At 66.7% G+C, this 22,717-nt stretch overlaps 5 protein-coding genes across 10 annotated transcripts; 2 read left to right on the top strand and 3 right to left on the bottom strand.

Annotated features, from left to right (window-relative positions):
• Positions 1-119: 119 nt before the first annotated feature.
• Positions 120-1,915, bottom strand: UBTD1 (ubiquitin domain containing 1). Its single transcript, XM_090056667.1, has 3 exons — positions 1,755-1,915; positions 1,135-1,362; positions 120-790 (listed from the first exon to the last, which is right to left on the bottom strand). Exons 1-3 carry the CDS (start codon positions 1,816-1,818, stop codon positions 405-407), a joined length of 678 nt encoding a protein of 225 aa, XP_089912793.1. The 5' UTR covers positions 1,819-1,915; the 3' UTR covers positions 120-404.
• Positions 1,916-1,969: 54 nt separating this feature from the next.
• MMS19 (MMS19 cytosolic iron-sulfur assembly component) lies at positions 1,970-10,596 on the top strand. 3 transcript variants are annotated; one of them, XM_090056647.1, is made up of 31 exons: positions 1,978-2,095; positions 2,183-2,231; positions 2,313-2,413; positions 2,487-2,572; positions 2,688-2,762; positions 2,959-3,028; positions 3,106-3,234; positions 3,334-3,395; positions 3,605-3,691; positions 4,002-4,076; positions 4,171-4,248; positions 4,474-4,612; positions 4,804-4,958; positions 5,200-5,278; positions 5,439-5,564; positions 5,692-5,773; positions 5,948-6,045; positions 6,240-6,365; positions 6,663-6,818; positions 7,075-7,174; positions 7,325-7,427; positions 7,531-7,605; positions 7,704-7,830; positions 7,919-8,019; positions 8,109-8,165; positions 8,237-8,423; positions 8,515-8,597; positions 8,676-8,840; positions 8,914-8,973; positions 9,058-9,158; positions 10,340-10,596. In XM_090056647.1, exons 1-31 carry the CDS (start codon positions 1,993-1,995, stop codon positions 10,365-10,367), a joined length of 3,063 nt encoding a protein of 1,020 aa, XP_089912773.1. In that variant the 5' UTR covers positions 1,978-1,992; the 3' UTR covers positions 10,368-10,596. The 3 variants fall into 3 exon arrangements, with proteins under 3 accessions (XP_089912775.1, XP_089912773.1, XP_089912774.1); XM_090056648.1 differs by having other exon boundaries at positions 1,994-2,085; XM_090056649.1 differs by lacking the exon at positions 2,183-2,231 and having other exon boundaries at positions 1,970-2,095.
• Positions 10,597-10,888: 292 nt separating this feature from the next.
• ZDHHC16 (zDHHC palmitoyltransferase 16) lies at positions 10,889-14,230 on the bottom strand. 4 transcript variants are annotated; one of them, XM_090056657.1, is made up of 11 exons: positions 14,095-14,227; positions 13,507-13,750; positions 13,244-13,438; positions 13,088-13,176; positions 12,916-12,944; positions 12,351-12,484; positions 12,183-12,230; positions 11,747-11,832; positions 11,463-11,586; positions 11,309-11,379; positions 10,889-11,201 (listed from the first exon to the last, which is right to left on the bottom strand). In XM_090056657.1, the coding sequence occupies exons 2-11, from the start codon at positions 13,741-13,743 to the stop codon at positions 11,087-11,089; spliced, it is 1,128 nt and encodes a 375-aa protein (XP_089912783.1). In that variant the 5' UTR covers positions 13,744-13,750; positions 14,095-14,227; the 3' UTR covers positions 10,889-11,086. The 4 variants fall into 4 exon arrangements, with proteins under 4 accessions (XP_089912783.1, XP_089912785.1, XP_089912784.1 ...); XM_090056659.1 differs by lacking the exon at positions 12,916-12,944 and having other exon boundaries at positions 12,351-12,396; positions 14,095-14,229; XM_090056658.1 differs by lacking the exon at positions 12,183-12,230 and having other exon boundaries at positions 14,095-14,228.
• Positions 14,231-14,236: 6 nt separating this feature from the next.
• EXOSC1 (exosome component 1) lies at positions 14,237-17,143 on the top strand. Its single transcript, XM_090056668.1, has 8 exons — positions 14,237-14,393; positions 14,478-14,593; positions 14,937-15,011; positions 15,562-15,650; positions 15,894-15,927; positions 16,232-16,282; positions 16,433-16,517; positions 16,813-17,143. Exons 1-8 carry the CDS (start codon positions 14,363-14,365, stop codon positions 16,917-16,919), a joined length of 588 nt encoding a protein of 195 aa, XP_089912794.1. The 5' UTR covers positions 14,237-14,362; the 3' UTR covers positions 16,920-17,143.
• A 729-nt stretch (positions 17,144-17,872) lies between these two features.
• Positions 17,873-19,443, bottom strand: PGAM1 (phosphoglycerate mutase 1). The gene is made up of 4 exons (XM_090057108.1): positions 19,217-19,443; positions 18,865-19,139; positions 18,600-18,780; positions 17,873-18,485 (listed from the first exon to the last, which is right to left on the bottom strand). Exons 1-4 carry the CDS (start codon positions 19,353-19,355, stop codon positions 18,316-18,318), a joined length of 765 nt encoding a protein of 254 aa, XP_089913234.1. The 5' UTR covers positions 19,356-19,443; the 3' UTR covers positions 17,873-18,315.
• Between the last annotated feature and the right edge of the window lie 3,274 nt (positions 19,444-22,717).

The raw sequence follows: 22,717 nt of genomic DNA, 5'->3' as shown, positions 1-22,717 counted from the left end.
CAGGGCTGCTGGAAGGGCAGAGCCAACAGGAGCCAGGAGCTTGCCAGCAACAGGGAGGAGCCGGGCACAGGGCCTCGGTGCCCCTGCCCCCCACCATCCAGCATCCCTGCAGACCGCCGAGCTGGGAAGGATTTATTGATAAATACAGAGCACGGACACGGCGGCCCCGGCCCCGCCGGCGCCCTGCTCCGCGGCTCCTGCTGGGTCCCCCCTCCGGCACGAGCAGCACAGTCCAAGGGGGCTCAGGCAGGACCCGCCAGCCCCCGCGGGCACCGCCCCGGCCAGCGCCTGTCACAGGAGCAGCCCAGCGGGCGGAGGCCACTCCTCCAGGGTCACGGGAGGGCGGAGCCCCGGTGCCCGTCCACGCCGGGGCCAGCCCGAGCGCCACGGCCTAGGGGCCCGGGTCAGTTCCTGGGGGGCGGCGGCTGGTTCACTATGACCTGGACCACAAAGTCCTTCTGCAGCCGCGTGTCCTGCAGGCGCGTGCGGTCCGTCAGCAGCTTCCCCGAGAAGAACCAGCGCTGCCAGGCGGGCTCGATGCCCTCGCGGGCCTGCAGCTGCCGCTTGAGCTGCCCCACCGTGTCGGCCATGCTGGCGCCCAGCCGCACGTCTCGGCCCGTCGACAGCCGCACCCTGAGCGGGAACTCGCGCCGCGCCCCCGGCGCCGGCTCCGCCGCCTCGGGGCCCTCGTCCTCGCTGCGCTCCTGGATGAGGTTCGCGGGCGGCGCCAGGCAGTACACGGGCAGCTGGTACCGGTTCCCCAGCTCGTCGTAGCACTCGGTCAGGGAGCCTGCGCGGGGCAGAGGCGGTGAGGGCCGGCGCGCCGCTGGCACGAACCACCCTGCCGGCGCCCCGCACCCCCCACCCCAACCCGCACCGCCTGCCCCCTGCCAGAGCCCCTCAGTACGGGCCCCCAGCCACCACCCCGCGCCTGCACAGCCCGTCTCTCCCACCCCACGGCCCAGGCCGCCCGTCTGACGGGGTGTGGTCCCCCACCCCACGCCCTGCACCCCGGCATGCTGCCCACCCGGGCCCGGGCTGGAGGGAGGAAGGGGCCGGCTCCAGGGTCCAAGGCGGAGAGCCTGCCCCGACCCCAGGACCCTGCCCGGCGCCACACGGGCGGGCGGCACCTACCGTGGGGCAGGGTGATGCTGGCGCCGTCCAGGATGGCCTGGGCCAGGCCGTGGTCGCTGGCCTCCACGGCGCCGGCGGCCGCCTTGAGCGCGTCCCAGATCTCGGCGCGGCCCTCGAAGGCGGGCGCCGTGTCCCAGAACTCGTCGCGCTTGCTGCGCAGCTGCCCGGCCGTCATGGGGTAGTCGCTCTTCCACTTGGGACGCTCCTTGCGCAGCGGCTCGTTGCGGCCTGCGGCACCCGCACGTATCAGCGGGGGGAGGGGGCTCTGCCACCGACGCCGGGCACGGCCCCGGGCATGTCCCCGGCCGGGCGGGGGCGGCGGCGCGTCCTGTTGCTCCGGCTGCCCCGGGCCCGGCCCCGCAATTACTCGGGCGCGCCCGGCCGTGACGGGAACCAGGAGTGAGTCACGGCGGCGGCGGCGGCGGCGGCAGCACCCCCGCCCCCCCCCGGCCGCCGGAGCCTGCCTCCCCCGGCCGGGCCCCCCATGTACACCACCCCCGCCCGGCCCGGCCCGGCCCCCCTGGCCCCCGGCCCGGCCCGGAGCCCGCGTCCCGGCAGCGGAGCGGAGCGGAGCGGCCCGGGGGGTTATGTAACCGGCGGCCCCGCTCCCCCCAGCTCACCTGCCCGCTTGCGCGCGCGTCGCGGGCCCGGCGCTCGGCGCGGCCTCCCCACGCAGCCGCCCATGTCCGGCCCGGCCCGGCCCGCCCGCGGGTCCCGGCTCGTCCCGGCACTGCCAGACCCGGGGGAGGGAAACGAGCCCCGCCCCGCCCCGCCCCCCACGTGCCGCGGCTCCACCCGCGCCCCGCCCCTCTGCGCAGGCCCCGCCCAGCGCCCGGGTCACGTGCCGGGGCGGCGCGCATGCGCGGGGCGAGGCGAGGCGGGACCATGGCGGCGCTGCGGGAGCTCGTGCACGACTTCGTGTCCGGGCTGCAGGACGGGCCCGCGCCCGAGGTGGCGGCAGGTGCGGGGGGCGGGGCTTGTACGCGCGGGGGGCGGCCCACGCGTGTGCGTGCGTGCCGCCCGTGACTCACCCCGGCCTGTCCCGCAGGGCTGCGGGCCGGGCGCTGGACGGCGCTGGACGTGGTGGAGGCGCTCGGGTAGGAGCCCCGGCCCCGGCCCCAGTCCCAGTCCCAGTCCCGGCGCCCAGCCCCGCTCCGCGCTCACCGCGTCTCCCCCAGGTCGTCGCTGGAGCACCCGGAGTCGCGCACACGCGCCCGCGGGCTGCAGCTGCTGGGCCAGGTCTTGCTGCGCTGCCACGGCGCCCTGCGCCACGCGGAAGGTGCGGGACCGGGGCGGGGCGGGGCGGGGGGTCGCGGCGGCAGGGCCGGGCGTGACGCGCTCGCTCCCCGCAGTGACGCACCTGGTGCTGTTCTTCGAGGCGCGGCTGAAGGACCATCACCTGGTGATCCCCGCCGTGCTGCACGGCTTGCACGCGCTGGTGAGCTCGCGCCCCCGTGTCCCTGCCGCGCAGCCCCTCCATCGGGCAGCCCCGTCCCTGTTCCTGGGGGGGCGCGGTGCCGGAAGGGGCCTCAGCCACTGTGCTCTGTCCCCAGAGCCTGAGCGAGGCGCTGGCCCCGGGCCTGGCCGTGTCGGTGCTCAAGGCCATCTTCCAGGAGGTGCACGTGCAGGTGAGCAGCCCCCGCGTCCCCTTCGGCTGCTGGGATACAGCACGTCAAGCAGCGCACGCCTGGGGCCCACAGCGACGTGTGTTGTGCTCCGCACGTGCTTCCGGGCGTGCGCTGCGTGTGCGGGGACGGGCTCTTGCCTGAGTGCTGCTCTGCACGGACGTGGTCAGGGTCGCGCTGACCCCTCTCTGCCCCGCAGTCGCTGCTGCAGCTGGATCGGCACACGGTCTACACCATCATCACCAACTTCATGCGCACGCGGGAGGAAGGTGCGGGCCGAGGGATGGGGGGGAGGTGTTGAGGCACCAGGCCCGAGCGAGCTGCGTGTCTGCTCCTGTCCCTGCAGAGCTGAAGAGCCTCGGCACCGACTTCACCTTCGGCTTCATCCAGGTGATGGACGGTGAGAAGGACCCGCGCAACCTGCTGGTCGCCTTCCAGATCGTCCGCGACCTCGTCCTCAAGGGCTACGCGCTCGGTGAGGGCCCCTGTCACGGCAGGCGCTGCCCACTGCCGGCTCCGTCGCGCCAGGCGGCTGTGGCTGGTGCTCAGCTTGCGGCTCCGCTCTCTCTGTCAGGCCCCTTTGTGGAGGAGCTGTTTGAGGTGACGTCCTGTTACTTCCCCATCGACTTCACCCCGGTGAGCGAGTCCATCCGAAGACACGGCCCCAAACCAGACCCTGCCCTTCCCTGAGAGGGGGCCGCTGCTGGGAGCTCTCCGGAGGGTCTCAACACCCGAGCCAGGGGCAGGTCTCGCATGCCCCAGCCTCGCCCCTGGCGCCTGCACTGGACCAGGCACTGCACCAGGAGCCTCTGGTGAGCTCTGGGCTCCTTGCACTTCTGTTGCAGCCCCCCAACGACCCCCACGGCATCCAGCGGGAGGATCTGATCGTCAGCCTCCGCGCCGTGCTGGCCTCCACGCCCCAGTTCGCTGAGGTGAGACGTGCCAGTGGGGACCTGCGGGCAGCAGCTGCCCAGGAGGGTGCGGAGCTGCGTGGGGTGGGGGGGCTGCAGCATGCTGTTGGGGGCTGACACTCAGGTATGGGCACCAGCCATGCTCCGGCGCTCAGGCACCCTCGTGCCGTCTGCTCAGCTCCTTCGTTGCTGCTCGGTGGTGGGAGGAGGGTCTGACGGACCAGGCTGGCACTGGGCACCAGGCTGAGCAGCAGTGTCTGGGAGCACCAGGCAGCAGCCACCCGAGGCCCCAGCTGGAGCCAGGACCCTGAGACTAAGCCCATCCCTGCAGTTCCTTTTGCCACTTCTCATCGAGAAAATGGACTCGGAGCTGCAGAGTGCCAAGCTGGACGCCGTGCAAACCCTGGTGAGCACCGCCCCCGCCCGCTCACCCACCCTGCCGAGGCCCCAGCGCCTCAGCAGGGGCTGCACCCTCACTCCGTGCCCGCTGTGCCCTGCAGAGTGCATGCTGTGCCATCTACGGGCCCAAAGAGCTGCAGGCATTTCTGCCCAGCCTCTGGGCTTCCCTGCGCCGGGAGGTGAGTGAGGCCAGCAGGATCCCTGCCAGAGGTGGGGGGGGGCAGCCCCAGTCAGGTGGGTCAGGAGGGAGGCTGGATGCAGCCTGGCTTGCCTGAGCATGGTGGGGGCTTGGGCTGTGGCCCCTGTCCTGGGGCGTGGGGCCAGTGGGTGGGGCCCAGCGCCCTCCCTGGGTGCCCGTGCCAGGGTCTGTGCAGGCCTGGGCCCCGCAGCTGCCCCCCCCCCAGGTGTTCCAGACAGCAAGCGAGAAGCTGGAGGCAGAGTGCCTGGGTGCGCTGACTGCACTGGCCGCCTGCCTGTCCCACGCTGTGCTCCACGCCGACACCCACGACCTGCTGGACGCTTTTCTCAGCAGCGTGCTGAAAGGTAACTGTGTCCCGGCTGCGTGGCAGATGCCAGTGCCAGCTCAGGGAAGGGGCTGAACAGGACCCCAGGTGTGACGCCGTACGCAGGGTGGGCCGGGCTGAGCTGTCCCTGGCTCTGTGGCCGTGAACTGGCAGGCATGTGTACCCACGTGCGCATGCGCCGCATGGCTGAGGTACGGTGTGTGTCCCCAGACTGCCGGCACCACCTGTGCGAGCCCGACATGAAGCTGGTGTGGCCAAGTGCCAAGCTGTTGCAGGCCGCAGCCAGCGCCTCACTCCGGGCCTATCACCACATCGCCGGCAGCGTCCTGCCCCTGCTGCTGGAGCAGTACAACCAGCACCCCCAGGTGAGCGCCGCCCGGCAGCATCGGTTCCTCTGCAGCAAGGTGCCAGCATCAGGGTCCTTCTCTGGTCTGGAGGTGGGGGTCTCTGCAAAGCTTGGCCCCACGGTGCCTTTCTCTGCCCCTGGGTTGGCGGCAGAGTTGTTGGAGCTAGAGCTGGAGCACCTTGTACCTCCCACCCCCACACCAGTGCTGAGCCCCATCCTGATGGGGCTGTAACCTGGGCCCGGTCTTGGCTCCTTTGCAGAGCAGCCAGCGGAGGACGATCCTGGAGATGCTGCTGGGCTTCCTGGAGCTGCCGCAGAAGTGGGGGCACGAGGAGGGTGGTGAGTGACAGGGTTCTGCCCACGGCTCAGACCCGCACCAAGCCTTCACCTGCCCCCCTCAGCCCCCCACCCCAAGGTGGCTGCAGTGCGGCACCACCCCAAAGTCCTGCGTGGTGCTGCTAGCCTGCATCCCGGTGATTCTGCATCCGTGTGTCCACAGACGAGATCGTCCTGCTGGACGTCCGTGGCCCTCTGTGCTCCGTGGTGTCCTCGGCACTGACGGACCCCAGCGTGCAGCTGCAGGTAGTGGGTGTCCGGGTCCTGACTGTGCTGGGCACGCTCCCAGGTGGGTGTCCTATACTCTGCGTAGGGGTGTGGTCTCTCTCGGGGCCAGGCAGGGTCCTGGCGGGGATGAGGGTGGAGTTGGGTGATGAGCTAGTCCCCACTGGGTTACATCTGATCTCCTGGCACAGGGCTTCTGGTGGCCTCAGACCTGGACTTAGCTGTGGACCATTTGACACGACTCGTTCTCCATGAGGAGGATCCCCAGAGCAGGTGAGCAGGGTTAGGTGGTGCGGATGGGTGGGCTGGGGCTGGGGCTGGGTTACAGGCTGGGCCCGGTCAATTCAGAACAGGGTACTGTGGACTGGTGCTTGGTGCCAGCAGACAGGGCAAGGCTGGGGCACAGCTGCTACTGCTGCCTTCACCTGCCCCCTCCCCTCCTGGCAGCATGGCAGCAATGGAGGCTGCAGGTACCCTGGCACCTGCCCACCCCGGGGCCTTCACAGACCGCATGGTGCAAGCGCTGGCGCAGGAGCTGCAGACAGGTATAGGGCTAGGGACTCAGACCATGTGCTGTGAGCAGGGCCATGTGGGGAGGGGTCTGTAGAGGCATTTGCAGGAGGGAGGAACAGGAAGCCCACAGGTGCCCGCAGCAGCTTGCCCTGGGAGCTGGGGCTGGCGGGGTCCCAGCTACGGCCCTGGTGCCAGCCTAGCCCCTTCCCCGTGCCGTGCCTTCCAGAGCGGGCGGATGAGGGCACGCGGCACCAGCGCTGCCTACAGGCCTTGGCTGCTGTGTCCACACACCCCAGCATTGTGCGTGAGACCATCCCCGTCCTGCTGCAGCATCTCCGCGACTTGCAGAGAGGTAATGCGGCTGCGCTGCGCAGCACCCCCACAGCAGGGTGGGCCGTAGGGGGGCACCCAGGACTGAGCTGGGATGTTGGGCAGCTGCGGGTCAGGAGTGGGCCTCGGCAGAGCTGGGGGGCCAGGGCACTGCAGGTTCAGAATGAAGAGCTAAGGGGCTGCAGGGTGGGAGTGAGGGGCAGGGGCTTGTGGGTCAGGAGTGAAGGGCACTGGTGTGGGGAGGGACTGCTGGCCTGGGGGAGGGGAGGTATGGGGGGGCCAGCACCAGAGGGGGTGCTCACAGGCCCTTTGCCCTCAGGCAGTGAGCCAGGGGACACTGGGAAGATGGCATCGCTGTGCCGCAGCCTGCACCGCGTGGCTGTGCAGAGTCAGCACGACCCCGAGAGTTGCAGCTTCTACCACCGGGCTGTGGTGCCCTGTCTGCTGGGCCTGGCCCTGCAGGCTGCCCTGCAAGGTGAGTGGGGCTGGGCTCGGGCTCCTGGGTTCGGGCCTGAGGCATCCAGCTGGTACCTGGACCATCAGCTGAGAGCAGAGGCACCCTTTGCCAGGTCTGGGTGCGAGGACGACGCCGCTGCATTTGGCGGTGGGGGGCTGGTTGGGTTCCCCTTGTGCCCCTTCTCCGGGTCCTCATAGCCTGGATCAGGGTCTCCCTGGATGCAGGGGCCAAGGCCCCGCGGGTTCTGACCATCTGGTACTCGCCCTTCTCCCAGAGGATGCTCTCCTGGCGCCAGGCAAGGCGCTGCTGGAGGAGGAGGCTTTGACCTCCATGGTGCCCATCATCAGCGCTGCCAGCACCCACCTGAGCCCCGAGTGAGTGCAGGGCCTGCAGGCAGGGAGGGGGCCCGGGGCACGCGTTTGCTGGTGGTGCTGGGATTGAGCACCGTAGCTTTGCTGCAGCTCTGCCCGGCTCCTGTGCGGCTCTGCCTGGCAACACTGACCCACCGTGTTGCTCTTGCCCAGGCTGGCAGTACAGAGTGCAGCACTCATGGTGCCCCTTTTCCTGGATGGCGACGTTTCCTTCCTACCCCAGAACAGCTTCCCCTGCTCTTTCCAGCCCTTCCAGGTGCGTGGGGCAGGGCCAGGAAGGGCAGGGGGCTGGGGATGGGCATGCAGGAAGGAGCTGGGGGGTGAGTCCCAGGGTTGATGTGGACACTGTCTCCTGGCAGGACGGGCTGTGCTTAGCAGCGCAGAGACGCCTGGTCATCCTGCTTATGGCCTTCATCTGCTCCCTGCCCAGGAACGTGAGTGCGGGGGGTTCTGGTGGGCCTGAGGGGCTGGGTCCCTCTGGCGCTTGCTGGGGGGTTTTGTGGGTCTGAATCTCAGCATGTCTCCCCCACAGGTCCCCATCCCCCAGCAGGACCGTCTGCTGCGGGAGCTGCTGGCCCTGAGCTGCGCCTGTGACTGCCCCTTTGCTGCCACGGCTGCTGCTAAGTGCTTTGCAGGACTGGTGAACAAGCACCCAGAAGGTGAGTGTGGGGGCTCACACGCATGCCTGCGCACACGGGAAGCCCCCATGCATGGGGCACATCCACCCTGCCCTGTTTGTCTCCCCAGGGGCGCAGCTGGACGAGGTGCTGCAGCTAGCGCTGAACCGGCTGGAGCCGGGCCTAGCCGAGGGTCCCCACCGCACGCAGGCCCTCGGCCTGCTTCTCTGGGTAAGGACAGCAGCGCCCGCACTGCGGGGGTCAGTCTGGTCCTGCTCTGCCGCAACGGCACATCCACCCCCTGCTCTCTACCCCTGCAGGTGACCAAGGCTCTGGTGCTGCGCTACCATCCGCTGAGCTCCCACCTGACGGACAAGGTGAGGGGCCGGGCCGGGCTGGGGTGGCGGGGCTGTGGAGGGCTCGGGCTCGACAGCATCTCTGCCCACAGGTGCTGGCACTGCTGGGGGACACAGAGCTGGGCCCGGCAGCAGCTGAGGGGCTGGGGCTGCTGCTGGGTGACGCACCTGACGTGCTGCACCGCGGCTGCCACGCCGATGTGCGCCTCATGTACCGCCAACGCTTCTTCACCGACAACGTGCCCCGGCTGGTGCAGGGTTTCCACGCTGCCCACTCTGGTAAGCCCCCGCCCTTATCCCTTGCCCCAGTTTGCACAGGGGCCTGGCCTTCATGCCCAGTTGTGACCTGCAGCCCCCATGCTCCCCACAGATGTGAAGGCTAACTACTTGAAGGGGCTGTCACACGTGCTGAATCACCTGCCCAAGCCTGTGCTGGTGACGGAGCTGCCCACGGTGAGTGTGGCGGGGTAGGGCGTGCGGGGGGAAGCCTGGGAGGCCGCAGGCACCGCTCACACTCCGTGCCACCCCCAGCTGCTGCCACTGCTGCTGGAGGCACTGTCGTGCCTGGACGGCGGGGTGCAGCTCTCCACCCTGCGCTGCCTGCAGCCCCTGCTGCTCGAGGCCCCGCGTGCCCTGAGCCCACACGGCGACACGCTGGTCACCAAGTTCCTGAGCCTCACTGACAGCCCCACCATGGTGCGTCTGCCCTCCCTACCCCCCGTGCCACCCCCCAGCCTTGACCTTGACTCACCTGCATGCTCTGTTCCAGGCTGTCCGCATCGCTGCCCTGCGCTGCATCCATGCGCTCACTAGCCTGCCCACTCCAGGGGTAAGTGCCCCATGACTGCCTCCCCCATCCCTAGCATGCAGCGGGGTGGGGGCGGGCTCCCTGCTGACAGGTATCTCTCCCCAGCTGCTCCCATACAAGGCGCGGGTGATCCGGGCCTTGGCTAAGCCCCTGGACGACAAGAAGAGGCTCGTGCGGAAGGAGGCAGTGGTGGCGCGTGGGGAGTGGTGAGTTGGGCACAGGTGCATCTGCCTTCATCGTAGCCCAAGCCCCCTGTACAAGCTGACACAGAGCTGTCCACGGTACCGGGGCTTGGGGGTCCAGGCTGCCCCGGGCCCCACGTTTTAGGGACAAGGAAACACTGGTGCCCATTGTGACACAGCGTGGGAGGCCACTGGTGGTGGGGAGGGTGACGGCTGGTCGGTCTGCAGGAACAGTGATGGAAGGGGGATGCAGTGTAGCTGGAGGGGCTGCTGTGGAGAGGAGGAGACTGGCTCCATGCATCACTGCAGGGCAGGGGCTGGACACTGCAGCAAAGCAGGTTGGGATTGAGATCAGGATCAGGAAAGACACACGAGGAAAGCCGGGGGGTCTCCATCACCAAGGCGTCCAAGCCAAGGCCAAACAAGTCTGGAGCAGGGCAGATTCCTGGAGCAGGTGGTGAAAGCAGCAGCATATGCCCAGGACCCCTTCCTCCAGCATGGGACTGGGAGGTCACAGGGGCACTACTGCCCAGAGCAGGTGGATACCGGAGAGGAGCCGGCTCGGATACCAGAGAGGACCGGGCTCCAGCAGGAGCCGGGAACGGAGCTCCGGGCAGCCGGGTTGCGAAACAGGAGGCGAGGGGCTGGGTCAGGTTACGAGATGGGATGACAGAGCGGAAAGAGGAGTAGGGCCGTGCAGGAAGGGGGGGCAACAGGCACAGTCCTCGCTGGCTCCAGGGCCAAGCACGCGGGACTGCGGTCCTGAGTTTCTGGGCTCTGCTGCCTGCCCTGGGGGCCCAGGACGTTTTACCCTTCCTGCTGCTACAGGCATCTGTGGCGTCCTCCTTTTCTCGGCAGCCCCGCCTGGGGATGGGGCTGGGCTGCACCAGTGCCCCTGCTGGCACTGACCCTGCAGGGGCCTGGCGGGAGGGTCTTGCCCCTGCGCTCAGGCTTATCCCCATGCTGCACTGGGGCAGGAAGAGATTTCCTCCCTGCTCAGACTGGGGGAGTTTTGCCTTGCTCTGTAGCAGGGGCACGGCCTCAGCCTGGGCACTGGAGTGTGTTTTCCAGGCTGACACAGGGCTCTTGGCCCCTGCTCCTCCTAGTTGCCTCGGGCCTCACGCTGGGCCTGGTGCAGGGGGAGCAGGCTGGCTGTGCCCCCCAGGTCCCGCCCACCCGGTTCTGCTACAACTCTTATCTGGCAGGTTCCTCTTGGGCAGCCCAGGCAGGTGAGGCCCCCCTGCCCGTGCCACCCCCTGCACGACTGACAATCGCACCCCACGCCTGGCCCGGCATGCCACCAGTGCCACCAAGCTAACCCAACCCGCTTCCTGCCGGGACCAGAGGGCAGCACCTTCGCCATGCCCACCCTGCGCCCAGGAGCCACCGCCACACACAGGAGGGAGCAGGCAGGGCCCAGGCGCGTGTCGCACTCCACAGAATAAACACGCGTGTTTTGGTACAGCAGTGTCAGTGTTGGCAGGCGCCGTCAGATCAGTGTGGGGCTGTCCGGTGGCCCCTGCGGGGCCCAGGGACTGGTGAGCTGCTGCCTCCCCATCCTTCCTGGCTGCAGTTAGCACCCCAGAGCAAGGTCCCTATTTCTTTGCCCCTCTGAGGCGGCTGAAGCACCAGTGTTTAGACCAGTGGATCCAAGCCAGCCCCTCTGCAGAGCTCCACACGGAGCCCAGATGGACCATGGGCCTGTTCAGCTAGGCTCCCCTGGGCCAGACCAGGCAACAGCGAGTAGGCGGCCGCGCTGGTTAAAAACAGGTTTTATTTGACAAAAAAACCCAGAGGTGCGATCGGGCAAGGCCCCCTCTCCAACAGAGGTGCTGGGTGGGGCTGTGGCCTGTGCTAGGGGCTGCCTGCAGCTCACAAGGGGGTAGAACGGACATCCGCATTTGGACCTCAGGGCTCCGGGCACCGAGGCTGGGGAGGGTCTGCACTGGTGGTCAGATGGCCAGCAGAGGTGCGTGCCATGGCCTCACGCACGGGGGTGTGTCCCAGCTCAGGCCAGTGCCATGGGGCAGGTGCGTGGACGGCAGCAGCACGCGGGTGAGCCAGTGCCTGGGAAGGATGCAGTCCATGGTGAACGCTGCGGCCTCCCCCAAAACCACAGCCCTGGCCCTGTGCCTCCTGCACCAGTCTTGGGCCTGGCCTGGAGCCCCCCTCACCTGGGCACGTCCACTCCCAGGAAGACCCGCCAGTTGTCCCAGGCGCCGAAGCTGTACGGGTTCCGGAACGCCTGCGGGAGCAGAGACGGGGACCGTGACTGACCGTGGCCACCTGCCCCCAAGGCTCTCCCTGCCCCCCAGCTCCTATACTCACTTTGCCTTTCTTCTGCAGCCGCTGCCGCTCCTTCTTGTTGATGTGTCTCTCGATGCTGGTCTCCCCGCGGGTGATAAGGGCTGCATGCCATAGTGTCAGCGCCCCCAGGGCCAGGGCCACAGAGCTGGGGGCAGGTGGAGGTGGGGGTCAGAGCACTGAGTCCAGGCAACCTTCCACTGTCTGCCAGCCAGGCTGAGTCCCAGAGGCTGGCTGCATGGAGCTGCCTGCTCATCATCCAGCAGGACAAAGCTGTGTCGGCTCCCAGGGCCCAGTGCCCCCGTTACCTGCACAGCACCCACAGGTAGACGATGCTCTTGTGGAAGGCGCGCTGGCGGAAGGAGAAGGCTGGGGGTGGTGTCTGGTAGTAGGTCTGCAGGGAAGGGTAGGTTGCCAGTTAGGCCTGTGGGGGTGGCTCTGCACCCTCAAACCCCACCAGGTGCCCCGAGAAGCCAGGACCAGCCAAGAGGACCCTCCCCCACCCCGCGTGCGCACACACAGAGCAGACAGACGCTTGGTGAAAGCAGCGGGGGAGCAGGGCAGGGAGCAGCTGCGTGGCAACCTGGGGCATGAACCCTGCAGGCAGCAGGCAAGAGCCATGAGCTGGGGCCTTGGCCTTTGGGGCAGCTCCGCGCCCGCAGGTGCAGCAGAGCCTGGGCGCAGGCACATGCGAAGCGGCTGCCAGGGCCCGGCCTGCTGGCCCCGGGCGCGGGGATGTCCCACCTGGTTGGCGGCTGCCTGCAGGCGCTCCTTCTCAAGCTGTTTCATTCTCTGGGGGGATGGAAAACACGGCGCAGTTACAGGCCTCATGGCACAGGCACCCCAGGGCCATGTCTGCCTCTCCCTCTCTGTCTGCCCTGGAAAGCTGGAGTGCGAGGCCGTGTCACTCACCTCGATGGCCGCGTAGGCCTCACGGAACATGTCCCAGCCGCTGATGCTGCAATAGATGCAGCCCATGGTCATGAAGAGGCAGAAGGAGAAGAAGTACCGGTGGTTGTAGTGCCCCACACAGTTGTTCAGCCAGGCTGCCCCAGATTAAAGATGGGTAACAATAGGAGGGGGCACCGCGCCGCACCCCTGAGCCAGGCTGCCCGGGCACTGTTTGGACTCAGTGAGTCTCAGGCAGCTGCAGCTCCATCCAGCACCTGTTGCACCTGGCGCGCAGGGACCTGGAGTCTGCACCTGAGCCCTGCTCCTGGCAGCCTCGCCAGACCCCGCTTGCCTCCAGCACCATGTTCCCCAGGGGGCCCTGGGGTGCAACTGGCTGGACACAGCCCCCAGCAACACCAGGGCCAGCACCCCCCTGCCTGCCCCTCCCACACAGTCAGCCCAAGTGCTCGGTGCGCCCCAGGGAACACCTAGGTGCCCAGAGCCTGGCCCCACCCCCACTATTCCCTTCCCAAGAGCCAGGGCTCCCTAGAGAGGGGCCAGCCTGGCAAGTGCTGCAGAAGGATACGGCAGTGATGGTCCATCTTGAGCACACACCTGCGAGGAGGGGAACGGACAGCTGTGAGCGCCTGCCAGGGGTCTGGGTCGAGAAGCCACTGCAGGAGGGAGGGAAGGGGGGGGTGGGGGGCACGACTGCACTGTGCTGCGGTGGGGGGGCCTGGTGGGACGTGGGTCCCTACCTGTTGCAGATGCTGCAGTGGTGGGTGCGCGCCGGCTTGGGGGCGATGCATTTGCGGCAGATGGAGACACCGATGAGGTCACCCTTGGCCTGCGGAGGGAAGGGCGGTCGGCACCCGAAGCGGGCCCCCCCGGCCCCCCCAGCCCCCGCGCCCTACCTGCGGCGGGTAGCCCGGGGCGGTGGTGATCGCCATGTAGTAGTGGAAGACGATCATGAGCAGGTTCCAGTGGCCGTAGCTGAGGTGCCAGCAGACCCAGGCGGGAGCGTAGGTGCGCAGGATGAGGGGCAGCAGGCAGACGTAGACGATGGCCACCACGGAGCTCGTCAGCACGATCACCAACGCCACAAACGCCTGCGGGAGCAGTGCCCACGCTAGCCCCGGGGCCGGCGCCCCCCGCCCCCCCAACCCCCGGCACTCACCACCCCGAACCAACGGGTGACGTGGTCCACCAGCCAGTAGATCGGCTCGAAGAGGGCGTCCAGCACCACGTCGCTGTCCGTGAAGGAGTTGTACAGCAGCGAGCGCAGGCTGAGCCGCCCGTAGCCCCACAGCTGCGCCACGCGCCGCACCAGCCGCCCCCGGCACCGCCGGCCCAGCCGCAGGCACCGCAGCGCCAGGCGCATCGCCGCCGAGAAGGCGCGTCGCCGGCTCCTCATCCCTGCCCTGCACGGGGGCGCCCGTCAGAGCCTGCGGCCCGGCCCCCCGCCCTGCTCCGTGCCGCCCGGCTCCGCCGCACCGAGACCAGCGCCGCGCGGGGCAGGGGGCAGGAGCTGGGGTGAGTGGAGGGGGGCAAGAAGTGGGGGGGCAAGAGCTGGGGGACACAAGAGCTGGGGGACACAAGACCTGGGGGGCCAGGGCTGGGGGGCTTGCGGGGAGCCGGGGAACAAGGGCTGGAGCTCGGGGGGCAAGACGGACCCCACGCGCGCGGCCCCGAGGGGGCGAAGGACAGACACGCGCCTCCCTCCCCGCGCTGGCCCCGCCCCCGGCAGGCCCCGCCCCCCACTCACCCGCCGCCATCCCGGCCCACCGGCCCGTCTGTCAGCGGCGCGGGGCCATCGCCGCTCGCACTGCGCCTGCGCGGGACTCGGTGCGCGGGGCCCGTCGGGAACTTCTCCAGCGCAGACTGCAGGTCCCGGCGGGCCCCGCGCGGCGCTGCTACGTGCGGGATGTCACGTGCCGGAGCGGGCTAATAGTGCGGCGGCTTGCAGCGGCGTGAGGGATTGAGGCCAATGGCAAAGCGGCTTTTATTTCTTGCAGCGGCCGCGCGGAGCAGAGATGGTGCCGCCTGTGCGCTACTGTGTACCCGGTAGGTGCCCCGCCCCGGCAACCGGGGCCCGCTCCCCCCCCATCCGCCCCCTTCGCTAACCCCCCGCCCCGCCCCGCCCCGCAGGGGAGCGGCTGTGCAGCTTGGATGAGGCGGCCGCGGGCAGCGGCACCTACACCCGGCGCGGGCACGTGCACGCCGCACTGGCTGGGGCCCTCCTTGCCCGCGACCTCGGCGGCCCGGTGAGCGGAGCGGGGCGGGGGGAAAGCTCGGGTCCCGGGCTGGCGAGGGGAGCCTTTCTGGGGGTGAGACGCTGGGGGCAGAGCTGAGGTTCCAGTCTGGCGGGGGCCCTGGGCCTTCTCTCCTGGCTGCCTCAAAGATGCGCCCTGGACAGGCCCCACGGCATCACTCTGCGCCCTCGGGGCCGGGGAGCCCTTGCTGCCCTGGGGGCACGTCCCAGCGATGCTGCCGGCCGCAGCTGTCCAGAGCGGTCTGGGAGCCGCGTGGGCTGTGGCTGCCCTGGGCGATGGGGCTGTCTCTGCGAGCGGCTCCAAGCTCATGGGGCACTTCCCCCTGGCCTGGCAGCTGCCCGTGGTGTCCGTGGTGCGAGATGCTGAAGCCCAGCTCCTGCCCGACGTGGGCGCCATTGTCACCTGCAAGGTAAAAGTAACCAAGCGCCTAGCCCACTTAAGTGGGGAGCAGGTGGGGATGAGCTTGCCCCTTGCTGTGGGTGGGCAGCCCCTGTGCCTGTCTCCCTCCATCGCAGGGGCTGATGCAGGAGCCATGTGGTTCAGCCCCAGTTCCGTCTGGGTCCCGGGGAGCCCCTGCTCCCCACCAAGGGCTGCCCCCATAGCCAGCCACAGGGCTGCGGGTTCCCAGTGACCTGCTGGGGGTAACAGGGTGATAACTCATCCACCTGCACTGGTGGCTGGGAGGACTGGGTGTGGGGGCGGGGAAGGACACTGGGCTCCTTAATCCCTGGAGCTGGGGTTGCTGGAGGTGTTGGCTTGGGACAGGCTTTGCAAGGGGAAGGGCTGGCTTCCCTGCCAGTGCCCGTGTGCTGGGTTGCTCTGGTCCAGGGGCTGATGGGCGACGGGGTGGCAGTGCTATGTGTGGCACTGAGCTGGGGTGAGCTGGTGCAGGGGCAGGTTCTGCACCAAGGTCCAGGATCTGCTGACCCAGCCGTGGGCTGGGCCCTGTCTCCCTGCAGGTGTGCAATATTAACTCCCGCTTCGCCAAGGTGCACATCCTATACGTCGGCTCCACGCCCCTTAAGTCAGCTTTCCGTGGCACCATCCGGTAGGCCCTGGCCTAGGCCAGGAATCCTCACCCCTTGCCATGCCCCCTCCAAGGCAGCCGGGCGAGCTTGGCGGCTCTGGGGTCTCCATCTCTCCTTCCCCCCCCACCCAGGCCCAGCCTCCTGTGAACCCGGGGGCCTGCACCAAGGTCCCACAGGCAAGCCTGGGTGGGCAGCACTGCCTGCAGCTCTAGGGGTGGAACAGGCTGCACTCCCAGTGCTGAACTCCCCGTCTCCCCTTACAGGAGAGAAGACATCCGAGCCACAGAGCGGGACAAGGTCAGCGGCAGCATATGACAAGTGGCACCTGCCTGTGCTGGCATCTCCCCCTCCTCTCACTGCAGTCACGGGGGTGGCTGGGGGAAAAGGGTGTTGCTGACCCAGAAGCTCCCAGCCATGGCACCTGTCCCTCTGTGGGGAGGTGGGGCTGGTGAAGGGAGGAGGGTCTACGGCTGCAGAAGCCTGGACTGCCTGGGGCTGCTGTCAGGTCATGGGGCTCAGCAGCCTCCCACATGGCTCCTGGAACTCACCCCAGGAGCCGGTGGCCTCCCCCACCCCCTAACCCACCCACGCTCTGCGGCAGGTGGAGGTTTACAAGAGTTTCCGCCCAGGGGACATCGTCCTGGCTAAGGTGGTATCCTGCCCTCGCTAAGGTATGCGAGGAGGCAGTGGGGCCTGATGGGGCTTCCCCCTTCCGTGGGGGGAAGCATGGGGTGGGGGGGTGTCCTACTCCCCTGGGGCATAACCTTGCAGTCCAGAACCCTTTCCTTGACCGCTGGAGCAGATTTCGCTGGGGGATGCGCAGTCCAACTACCTGCTGAGCACAGCTGAAAATGAGCTGGGTGTGGTGGTGGCCCACGGCGAGGCAGGTAGGAGCGGGACTGGCCCCAGGAGCATAGGCGCCTTCAGGGGCTGGGGTGGGCTGAACTGTGTTTCCCCCCTCCCCAGGCTGCATGGGGAAACAAGAGGAGTTCTCCTGGTGCTAGTGGATCAGTAGTATCCAGCAGGCCCCAGGCTCATACAGGGCTGAGCATCAGGACACCTGGGTTCTCTTGCTGCCCCTGGGAGTTGCACAGCACCCCCCCTTGCGCTGGTGCTGGCAGAGGGACCAGGCAGGCCTGTCCTTATTACTGGGGCTCTCAGTGACACTGCACTGGTCCCTAGGGGTGCGACTGGTGCCCATCAGCTGGTGCGAGATGCAGTGTCCCCGGACGCATACCAAGGAGTTCCGCAAAGTGGCCCGTGTGCAGCCCCAGTTCCTGCAGACCTAGGCTACCCTGTGCTCCCCAGCCGGACAGCCAGAGCCAGGAGCCAGCCGGAGCCCCCTTCACCAAAGTACCTGCAGCATCACCTGGACTGGTGCCCATGTGCACTGGGCTGGGACTCCAGGCCTCCAGTCACCACCTACTGGATGCAGCTCTGGCTTCCTGGGCCCTGCCCCCCAGACAGGATTTTAGATTCCTGAGCTGTGAACAATAAAGGCTTTCCCAACCCCTCTCCTACTTGGTGATTCCCAGCCCCGAGTGGGGGCTGGTTTAGAGGCTACCTGGAAGAAGCCATGGCCCTCCTGGGGTTGCAGCCTGTGCCTGCCCTACTACAGCACCTCCTGGGCCATCTACACCAGGCCACGTGGTTGGGGAGCAAAAGGCCAGGGAGCTATGGGCTCCTGGCTTCCAGGGTTTGGGCAGAGGCAACCTCTAGCAGCTGCAGGGTCTTCTAGTCTGGGTCTGTTGCTGCTACATGAAGGACAGACAGCCGGGGCTTAGCTGGGGCCGTGAAACCTGTGTCCCACCCAGGCTGGATCCCCACCTCCCCCCTTGGAGCAGGAAACAATGGTGGGCATTGAACAGCCACTCTGGAGAAGGGGCCTGGATCAGAGAACAAAAGCAGCTCCTTTCCCCTTCCCCCACAAGATGAGTCTGCAGCTTAATCTGAATCAGGCCTGAGGGTGAATGTGTGTGGGTGGGGGCAGGGGTCTGCACCCTGTATCAGGCAGAGAGTTTATACATGCCCAGCAGGGCCCCTCTTTGTTCCAGGCCTGTGTTTACTCCCACAGGCCTGGAACAAAGAGGGGCCCTGCTGGGCATGTATAAACCCCACAGGCCCCCAGCACTAGCCTAGCCCTTCCAGCAGGGGCTCTGGACCAGGGCAGCAGGGGACAGCGGTCAGACAGGCTAGTGCTTCCAGCCTAGAGCAGAGCCTCAGATCACACTCAACACGCTGCTATTGCACATCACTCCTTTATTGTACAGACACGAGACGCTGCGATGGCTGGACAGTGACGCGGGGCCCAGGAGCACAGGGGTCCTAGAGGATGGGGGGCAGCGAAGCAGCTCTGGGAATGTAACCGTGAGGAATCCCGGGCCCTGTGGCCGGGGCACAAGCAGGACTGCCCCAGGCCAGGCACAGGGAATCTAGCAGCAGGACTACAGGAGAGTGGGGCCAGAGCTGCCCAGGGGAGCCGGGGTCCCCCTGCTGTGGCCTGGGTTCGCTCCAGCTCCAACACTGGCTCAAAAGTAGGCTGAAGGGCCCGGGCGGGTGCGTGGGGAGGCTTGGTCCAGGTGGTCCCGGGCAGCCCCTCGCACCAGGCTCCGAGCTGGTGTTCCTAGGCTGCGGGTGGTGTGCACGGGGGTGGGAGGGGGGGACAGCTCTGCCACATAATCACTCTCACTTCTTGGCCTTGCCTTGCGCAGCCACAGCCTCCATGGCCTTGCGCACAGTCTCCTCATCACCCAGGAACTGCATCGGCTTCACTGGCTTTAGGTTCTTGTCCAGCTCGTACACGATGGGGATGCCCGTAGGCAGATTCAGCTCCATGATGGCCTCCTCCGACATGCCTGCAAGGCACAGCAAGGTCACAGGCCGCCCCACCCTCTCCCCCAGGGCGGCCTGTGTGGGGGTGCCCTTCCCAGCGCTGCCCCGTCCCCACAGGGCCCCGTGGCCCCTCGTACCTTCCAGGTGTTTGACGATGCCGCGCAGGCTGTTGCCGTGGGCAGCCACCAGCACCCGCTTCCCCTCCTTGATCTGTGGGACGATCTCCTCGTTCCAGAAGGGCAGGGCACGGGCAATGGTGTCCTTCAGGCTCTCACAGGTGGGCAGCTGGTCCTCAGTCAGATCAGCGTAGCGGCGGTCCTGCAACACCCACCACCCCCATCAGCCCGGGCCCCGACAGACCCCGCCAGCGCGAGCGAGCCGTCTCCCCCCGGGCGGGCCCACCTTGCTGATGGCGGTGTAGAAGGGGTGGTCGGGCAGCATGGGGGGCGGTGGGATGTCGTAGGAGCGCCGCCAGATCTTGACCTGCGCCTCGCCGTGCTTGGCGGCCGTCTCCGCCTTGTTGAGGCCGGTCAGGCCGCCGTAGTGGCGCTCGTTGAGGCGCCAGGTGCGCACCACGGGCAGCCACATCTGGTCCACGGCGTCCAGCACGATCCACAGCGTGCGCACCGCCCGCTTCTGCACCGACGTGAAGCACACGTCGAACTCGTAGCCCGCGTCTGCGGGGGCAACCATGTCACACGGCCTCCGGAGCGACTCCGCATCCCGCCCGCACCCCCCCGGCCCCGATTCATACCTCGGAGCGCATCCCCGCCGCGCTGCGCCTCGAGGCGGCCTTGCGGGCTGAGGTCGGCGTCGTACCAGCCGCTGAAGCGGTTCTCCAGGTTCCAGGCGCTCTCGCCGTGCCGCAGCAGCACGAGGCGGTGCGCAGCCATGGCAGCGGGTCGGGGTCGGAGTCGGACTGCCGCGTGCGCCGGGACCGCCCCGCTCTGCGCAAGCGCCCGCCGGGACCACCCCGCTCTGCGCAGGCGCGCGCCTCGCCCGCCCCACCACTGCGCAGGCGTCACGCGGCGGGCCGAGCGCATGCGCGGTGGAGGGGCTCTTGGAGCATGCGCTAGGGGCTGGGGAGAGGGAATGCGGACTGAGGGGCACGCAGCGCACGCAGCGCACGGGAAGGGCGTCGCGACCTTCATTTTCCCGTGACGTCAGCGCTACCGTAATGTACGGAGTGCGGGTGCGGTGCGGAAGGGCTGGCGGCCTGTCGACAATGGGCGCAGGCCCCGCGCCCGTTTTTGGATTTTAAACATCATCGTTTCATAGTTTCTAGGGTGGGAAGAGACCTGAGCAGATCATTAAGTACAACCCCCAGCCATGGCAGGAAAGAGTAATGGGGTCAAACGACCCCAGCAAGGTGTTCGTCCAGCCTCCTCTTAAACATCCCCAGGGTAGGGGCCTGCACCACTTCCCTTGGAAGCTGGTCCCAGACCCTAGCCGCCCTGACCGTGAAGGCGGCCTCCTGATGTCTAGTCTGAACCTACCCTCTGCCAGCTTGTGACCGTTATTCCTGGTCACTCCTGGCGGTGCTCCGGGGAACAGGGACTCCCCCAGTGCCTGCTGGTCCCCCCTGACTAGTTTATAACAGGCCACAAGATCCTCTCTCAGCCTTCTCTTGTGGAGGCTGAACAGGTTCAGGTCCCGCAGCCTGTCCTCGTAGGGCCTGTCCTGCTGCCCCCGACCACGCGAGTGATCTCCTCTGGACCCTCTCCATGCTGTCCACATCCCTCCTGCAGTGCGGCGCCCAGAGCTGGATGCAGGACTCCAGCTGCAGCCTGGCCAGTGTTGCATAGAGGGGGAGGGTCACCTCCCTGGACCTGCTCGAGATGCATCTGTGGATGCGTGACAAGGTGCGGTTCGCCTTCCTGACCGCGTCCCCACACTGCCGGCCCATGTTCATTACTGACTCCAAGATCCTTTTCTGCCTCTGCCCTGATGAGATGGGAGGTTCGCAACCTGCAGGGGCTGGTTGTTCCTCCCCAGGTGCAGCACCTTGCACTTTTCGGTGTTGAATCCCATCCTGTTCTCGTCCGCCCACCCCTGTAACCTGTCTAGGTCTGATTGCAGCCTATTCCTCCCTTCTAGCGTGCCCACATCCCCCCACATCTTAGTGTCATCAGCAAATTTGAGCAGGGTACTTTTTACCCCCTCGTCCAAGTCACTGATGAAGATGTTGAACAGTGCGGGCCCGAGGACCGAGCCCTGGGGGACCCCACTGCCCACGTCCCTCCAGGTTGAATGTGACCCGTCCACCACTGCTCTCTGGGCGCGGCCCTCCCGCCAGTTGGCGACACATCTGACTGTGTGGGGGTCGACACCACAGCCCCCAGTTTCTTAATGAGAACGGGGTGGGAGACAGTGTCGAAGACCTCCCGAAAGTCCAGGAAGACGATGTCCCCCGCTACCCTTGCGTCTAAGGATTTGGTGACCTGGTCATAGAAGGCACCAGGTTGGTCTGACAGGACCTGCCCCTAATGAACCCGTGCTGGTTGCCCCTAAGCATAATCTCCCCTGCTGGCCCCTCATGGACATGTGCCAGAATAACTCTCTCAAAAAGCTTGCCCAGGATCAATGTAAGACTAACTGGCCTATAGCTCCCCGGGTCCTCCTTCCTTCCTTTTTTTGAAGATGGGAACAACATTGGCCCTCTTCCAGTCCTCTGGCACCACACCAGAGCCCCACAAGTGCTTGTACAGCCGTGCCAGGGGCCACGCAATGACCTCAGCCAATTCCCTCAGTAGTTGGGGGTGGAAATCATCCGGACCCGCTGATTTGAATACATCCAGTCCCTCCAGAAGTTCCCTTCACTGCAGAACAAGGAAGATTGTTTACCTCCATGCCTGTACTGCCAGGGATGAAAGTCTACCTGGTCTACACATCACAGGAGAGCACCGACATCGTGGCCAGAGTTGGTGTTTTGTACAAGAGTATGGGCTGCCCCACCTGCACCCCTATTTCTAAATCCTAGCTCCACCCATATGCCCGTCTGCTGTGGGACCGAGGTGGGGGCATGTGCCTCTTCCTGTCCTTCCCCCTCCCCTCCAGGGGTACTGGCCCCCCCAGGCTGTGGAACGGGGCCACCAGATTTGTCACTAGCAGCTCCTGGAAGCAAAGGCAGAGGCTCAGCCTGCTCCACCTGCTCTGCAGCATGGCAAATAAACGAGATCACAGCTACCCGAAAAAGCTTGCCTGCCTTTGTCCTTAAACTAACACGGCTACAACCAGCAACCCTACATCCACCCACACGTGACTCAGCCCCTCTCCCACGAGCACTCACCCTTTGAACTACTGCATGGCCTCCACGCCAGGGGATTCAGCTTGTTGCCATCAGCCTGGAGTCAGATGAGTTTGGTCTGGAAGTGCCTGAACGAGGCTCAGGAAGGCCCATCAGGTTGGGAGCTGGTCTGACATGGGCGCAGCAGGAAGAAGCGGCCCGCCTGGTGAAACAATTCAGAAAGGTCTTTTCAGCCTATCTGGGGATGACGCACTGAGGGGGACAGTGAACAGAGACCCCGTCAGGAAAAATCATAGGGGAGCATTGGCGTCAGGTCCCCCAAAAGCTCCAAAAAGCCATGTGAAGGGATGCTAGCGGATGGGGTAGTAAGAATCTGGAAGCGCCTGGCAAAACCCCATCCTCGTGGTCCCCAAAAAGGATGGGACCTTGCAGGTTTGTATTGATTTTAGGAAAGTAAACAGCATAGGGTGCCTTGATGCTTACCCCATAGTTATGGGGGAGGGTTTGCTGGAGAGGATGTGTGGGGGAGAGAGTTTAAAGCCATACTGGCAAACACCCCTAGAAGCAAATGCCCAGGAGAAGCATTGGCCACCCCACAGAGGCTTTGAGAGTTTGTCCAGGTGCCATTTGGCCTGCACGGGGCAGAAGCAACGTCCCAGCGCCTGATGGATCCAAGGTTTTGGCGCCTCATGGGGGAGACGCGCCTGCACCCATCGACGATGTGGCAGTGTACCCCGAGACCTGGGAGGAACACATGCAGCATCTGACAGCAGTGCCAGAAGAGCTGTAAGCTGCAGTGGGGAAAGATACAACCACTGATAGATGAGGTGCAGGCCGTAAGGGCTCATAATGTGCCCTGAACAAAAAAACAAACGTGGTTCTTTCTGGGGCTGGCCAACTACTACTGCCATCTGATACCTTGACTTTTGGACGTATCCCAGCGGTCCGAGCTTACCAAGGACTCAGCCCCAAATAGGATTAGCTGGACAGCAGAGGCCGAGGAAGCCT

Source organism: Crocodylus siamensis, chromosome 7, assembly GCF_052110815.1.
Source record: "Crocodylus siamensis isolate JL-2025a chromosome 7, ASM5211081v1, whole genome shotgun sequence".
NCBI classification, from domain to species: Eukaryota; Metazoa; Chordata; order Crocodylia; family Crocodylidae; genus Crocodylus; species Crocodylus siamensis.
Note: the sequence above shows the minus strand (reverse complement) of the source record. Positions and strands in the feature narration are given on the sequence as shown.

Excerpts from the sequence above, each read along its gene's own strand:
- UBTD1 (XM_090056667.1), bottom strand. The coding sequence starts at position 1,818 with ATGGGCGGCTGCGTGGGGAGGCCGCGCCGAGCGCCGGGCCCGCGACGC. Across the intron at positions 1,363-1,754 it reads ACGCGCGCGCAAGCGGGCAG|GCCGCAACGAGCCGCTGCGC; the intron begins GTGAGCTGGGGG and ends CGGGTGCCGCAG. Across the intron at positions 791-1,134 it reads CAGCATCACCCTGCCCCACG|GCTCCCTGACCGAGTGCTAC; the intron begins GTAGGTGCCGCC and ends TGCCCCGCGCAG.
- MMS19 (XM_090056647.1), top strand. The coding sequence starts at position 1,993 with ATGCGCGGGGCGAGGCGAGGCGGGACCATGGCGGCGCTGCGGGAGCTC. Across the intron at positions 2,414-2,486 it reads CGCCCTGCGCCACGCGGAAG|TGACGCACCTGGTGCTGTTC; the intron begins GTGCGGGACCGG and ends CGCTCCCCGCAG. Across the intron at positions 8,974-9,057 it reads CTAGCCTGCCCACTCCAGGG|CTGCTCCCATACAAGGCGCG; the intron begins GTAAGTGCCCCA and ends ATCTCTCCCCAG.
- ZDHHC16 (XM_090056657.1), bottom strand. The coding sequence starts at position 13,743 with ATGAGGAGCCGGCGACGCGCCTTCTCGGCGGCGATGCGCCTGGCGCTG. Across the intron at positions 13,177-13,243 it reads CCCCGGGCTACCCGCCGCAG|GCCAAGGGTGACCTCATCGG; the intron begins GTAGGGCGCGGG and ends TTCCCTCCGCAG. Across the intron at positions 12,231-12,350 it reads AGGCCTACGCGGCCATCGAG|AGAATGAAACAGCTTGAGAA; the intron begins GTGAGTGACACG and ends CCATCCCCCCAG.
- EXOSC1 (XM_090056668.1), top strand. The coding sequence starts at position 14,363 with ATGGTGCCGCCTGTGCGCTACTGTGTACCCG. Across the intron at positions 14,394-14,477 it reads TGTGCGCTACTGTGTACCCG|GGGAGCGGCTGTGCAGCTTG; the intron begins GTAGGTGCCCCG and ends CCCGCCCCGCAG. Across the intron at positions 16,518-16,812 it reads GGTGGCCCACGGCGAGGCAG|GGGTGCGACTGGTGCCCATC; the intron begins GTAGGAGCGGGA and ends ACTGGTCCCTAG.
- PGAM1 (XM_090057108.1), bottom strand. The coding sequence starts at position 19,355 with ATGGCTGCGCACCGCCTCGTGCTGCTGCGGCACGGCGAGAGCGCCTGG. Across the intron at positions 19,140-19,216 it reads CGGCGGGGATGCGCTCCGAG|ACGCGGGCTACGAGTTCGAC; the intron begins GTATGAATCGGG and ends TTGCCCCCGCAG. Across the intron at positions 18,486-18,599 it reads CATCGTCAAACACCTGGAAG|GCATGTCGGAGGAGGCCATC; the intron begins GTACGAGGGGCC and ends TGTGCCTTGCAG.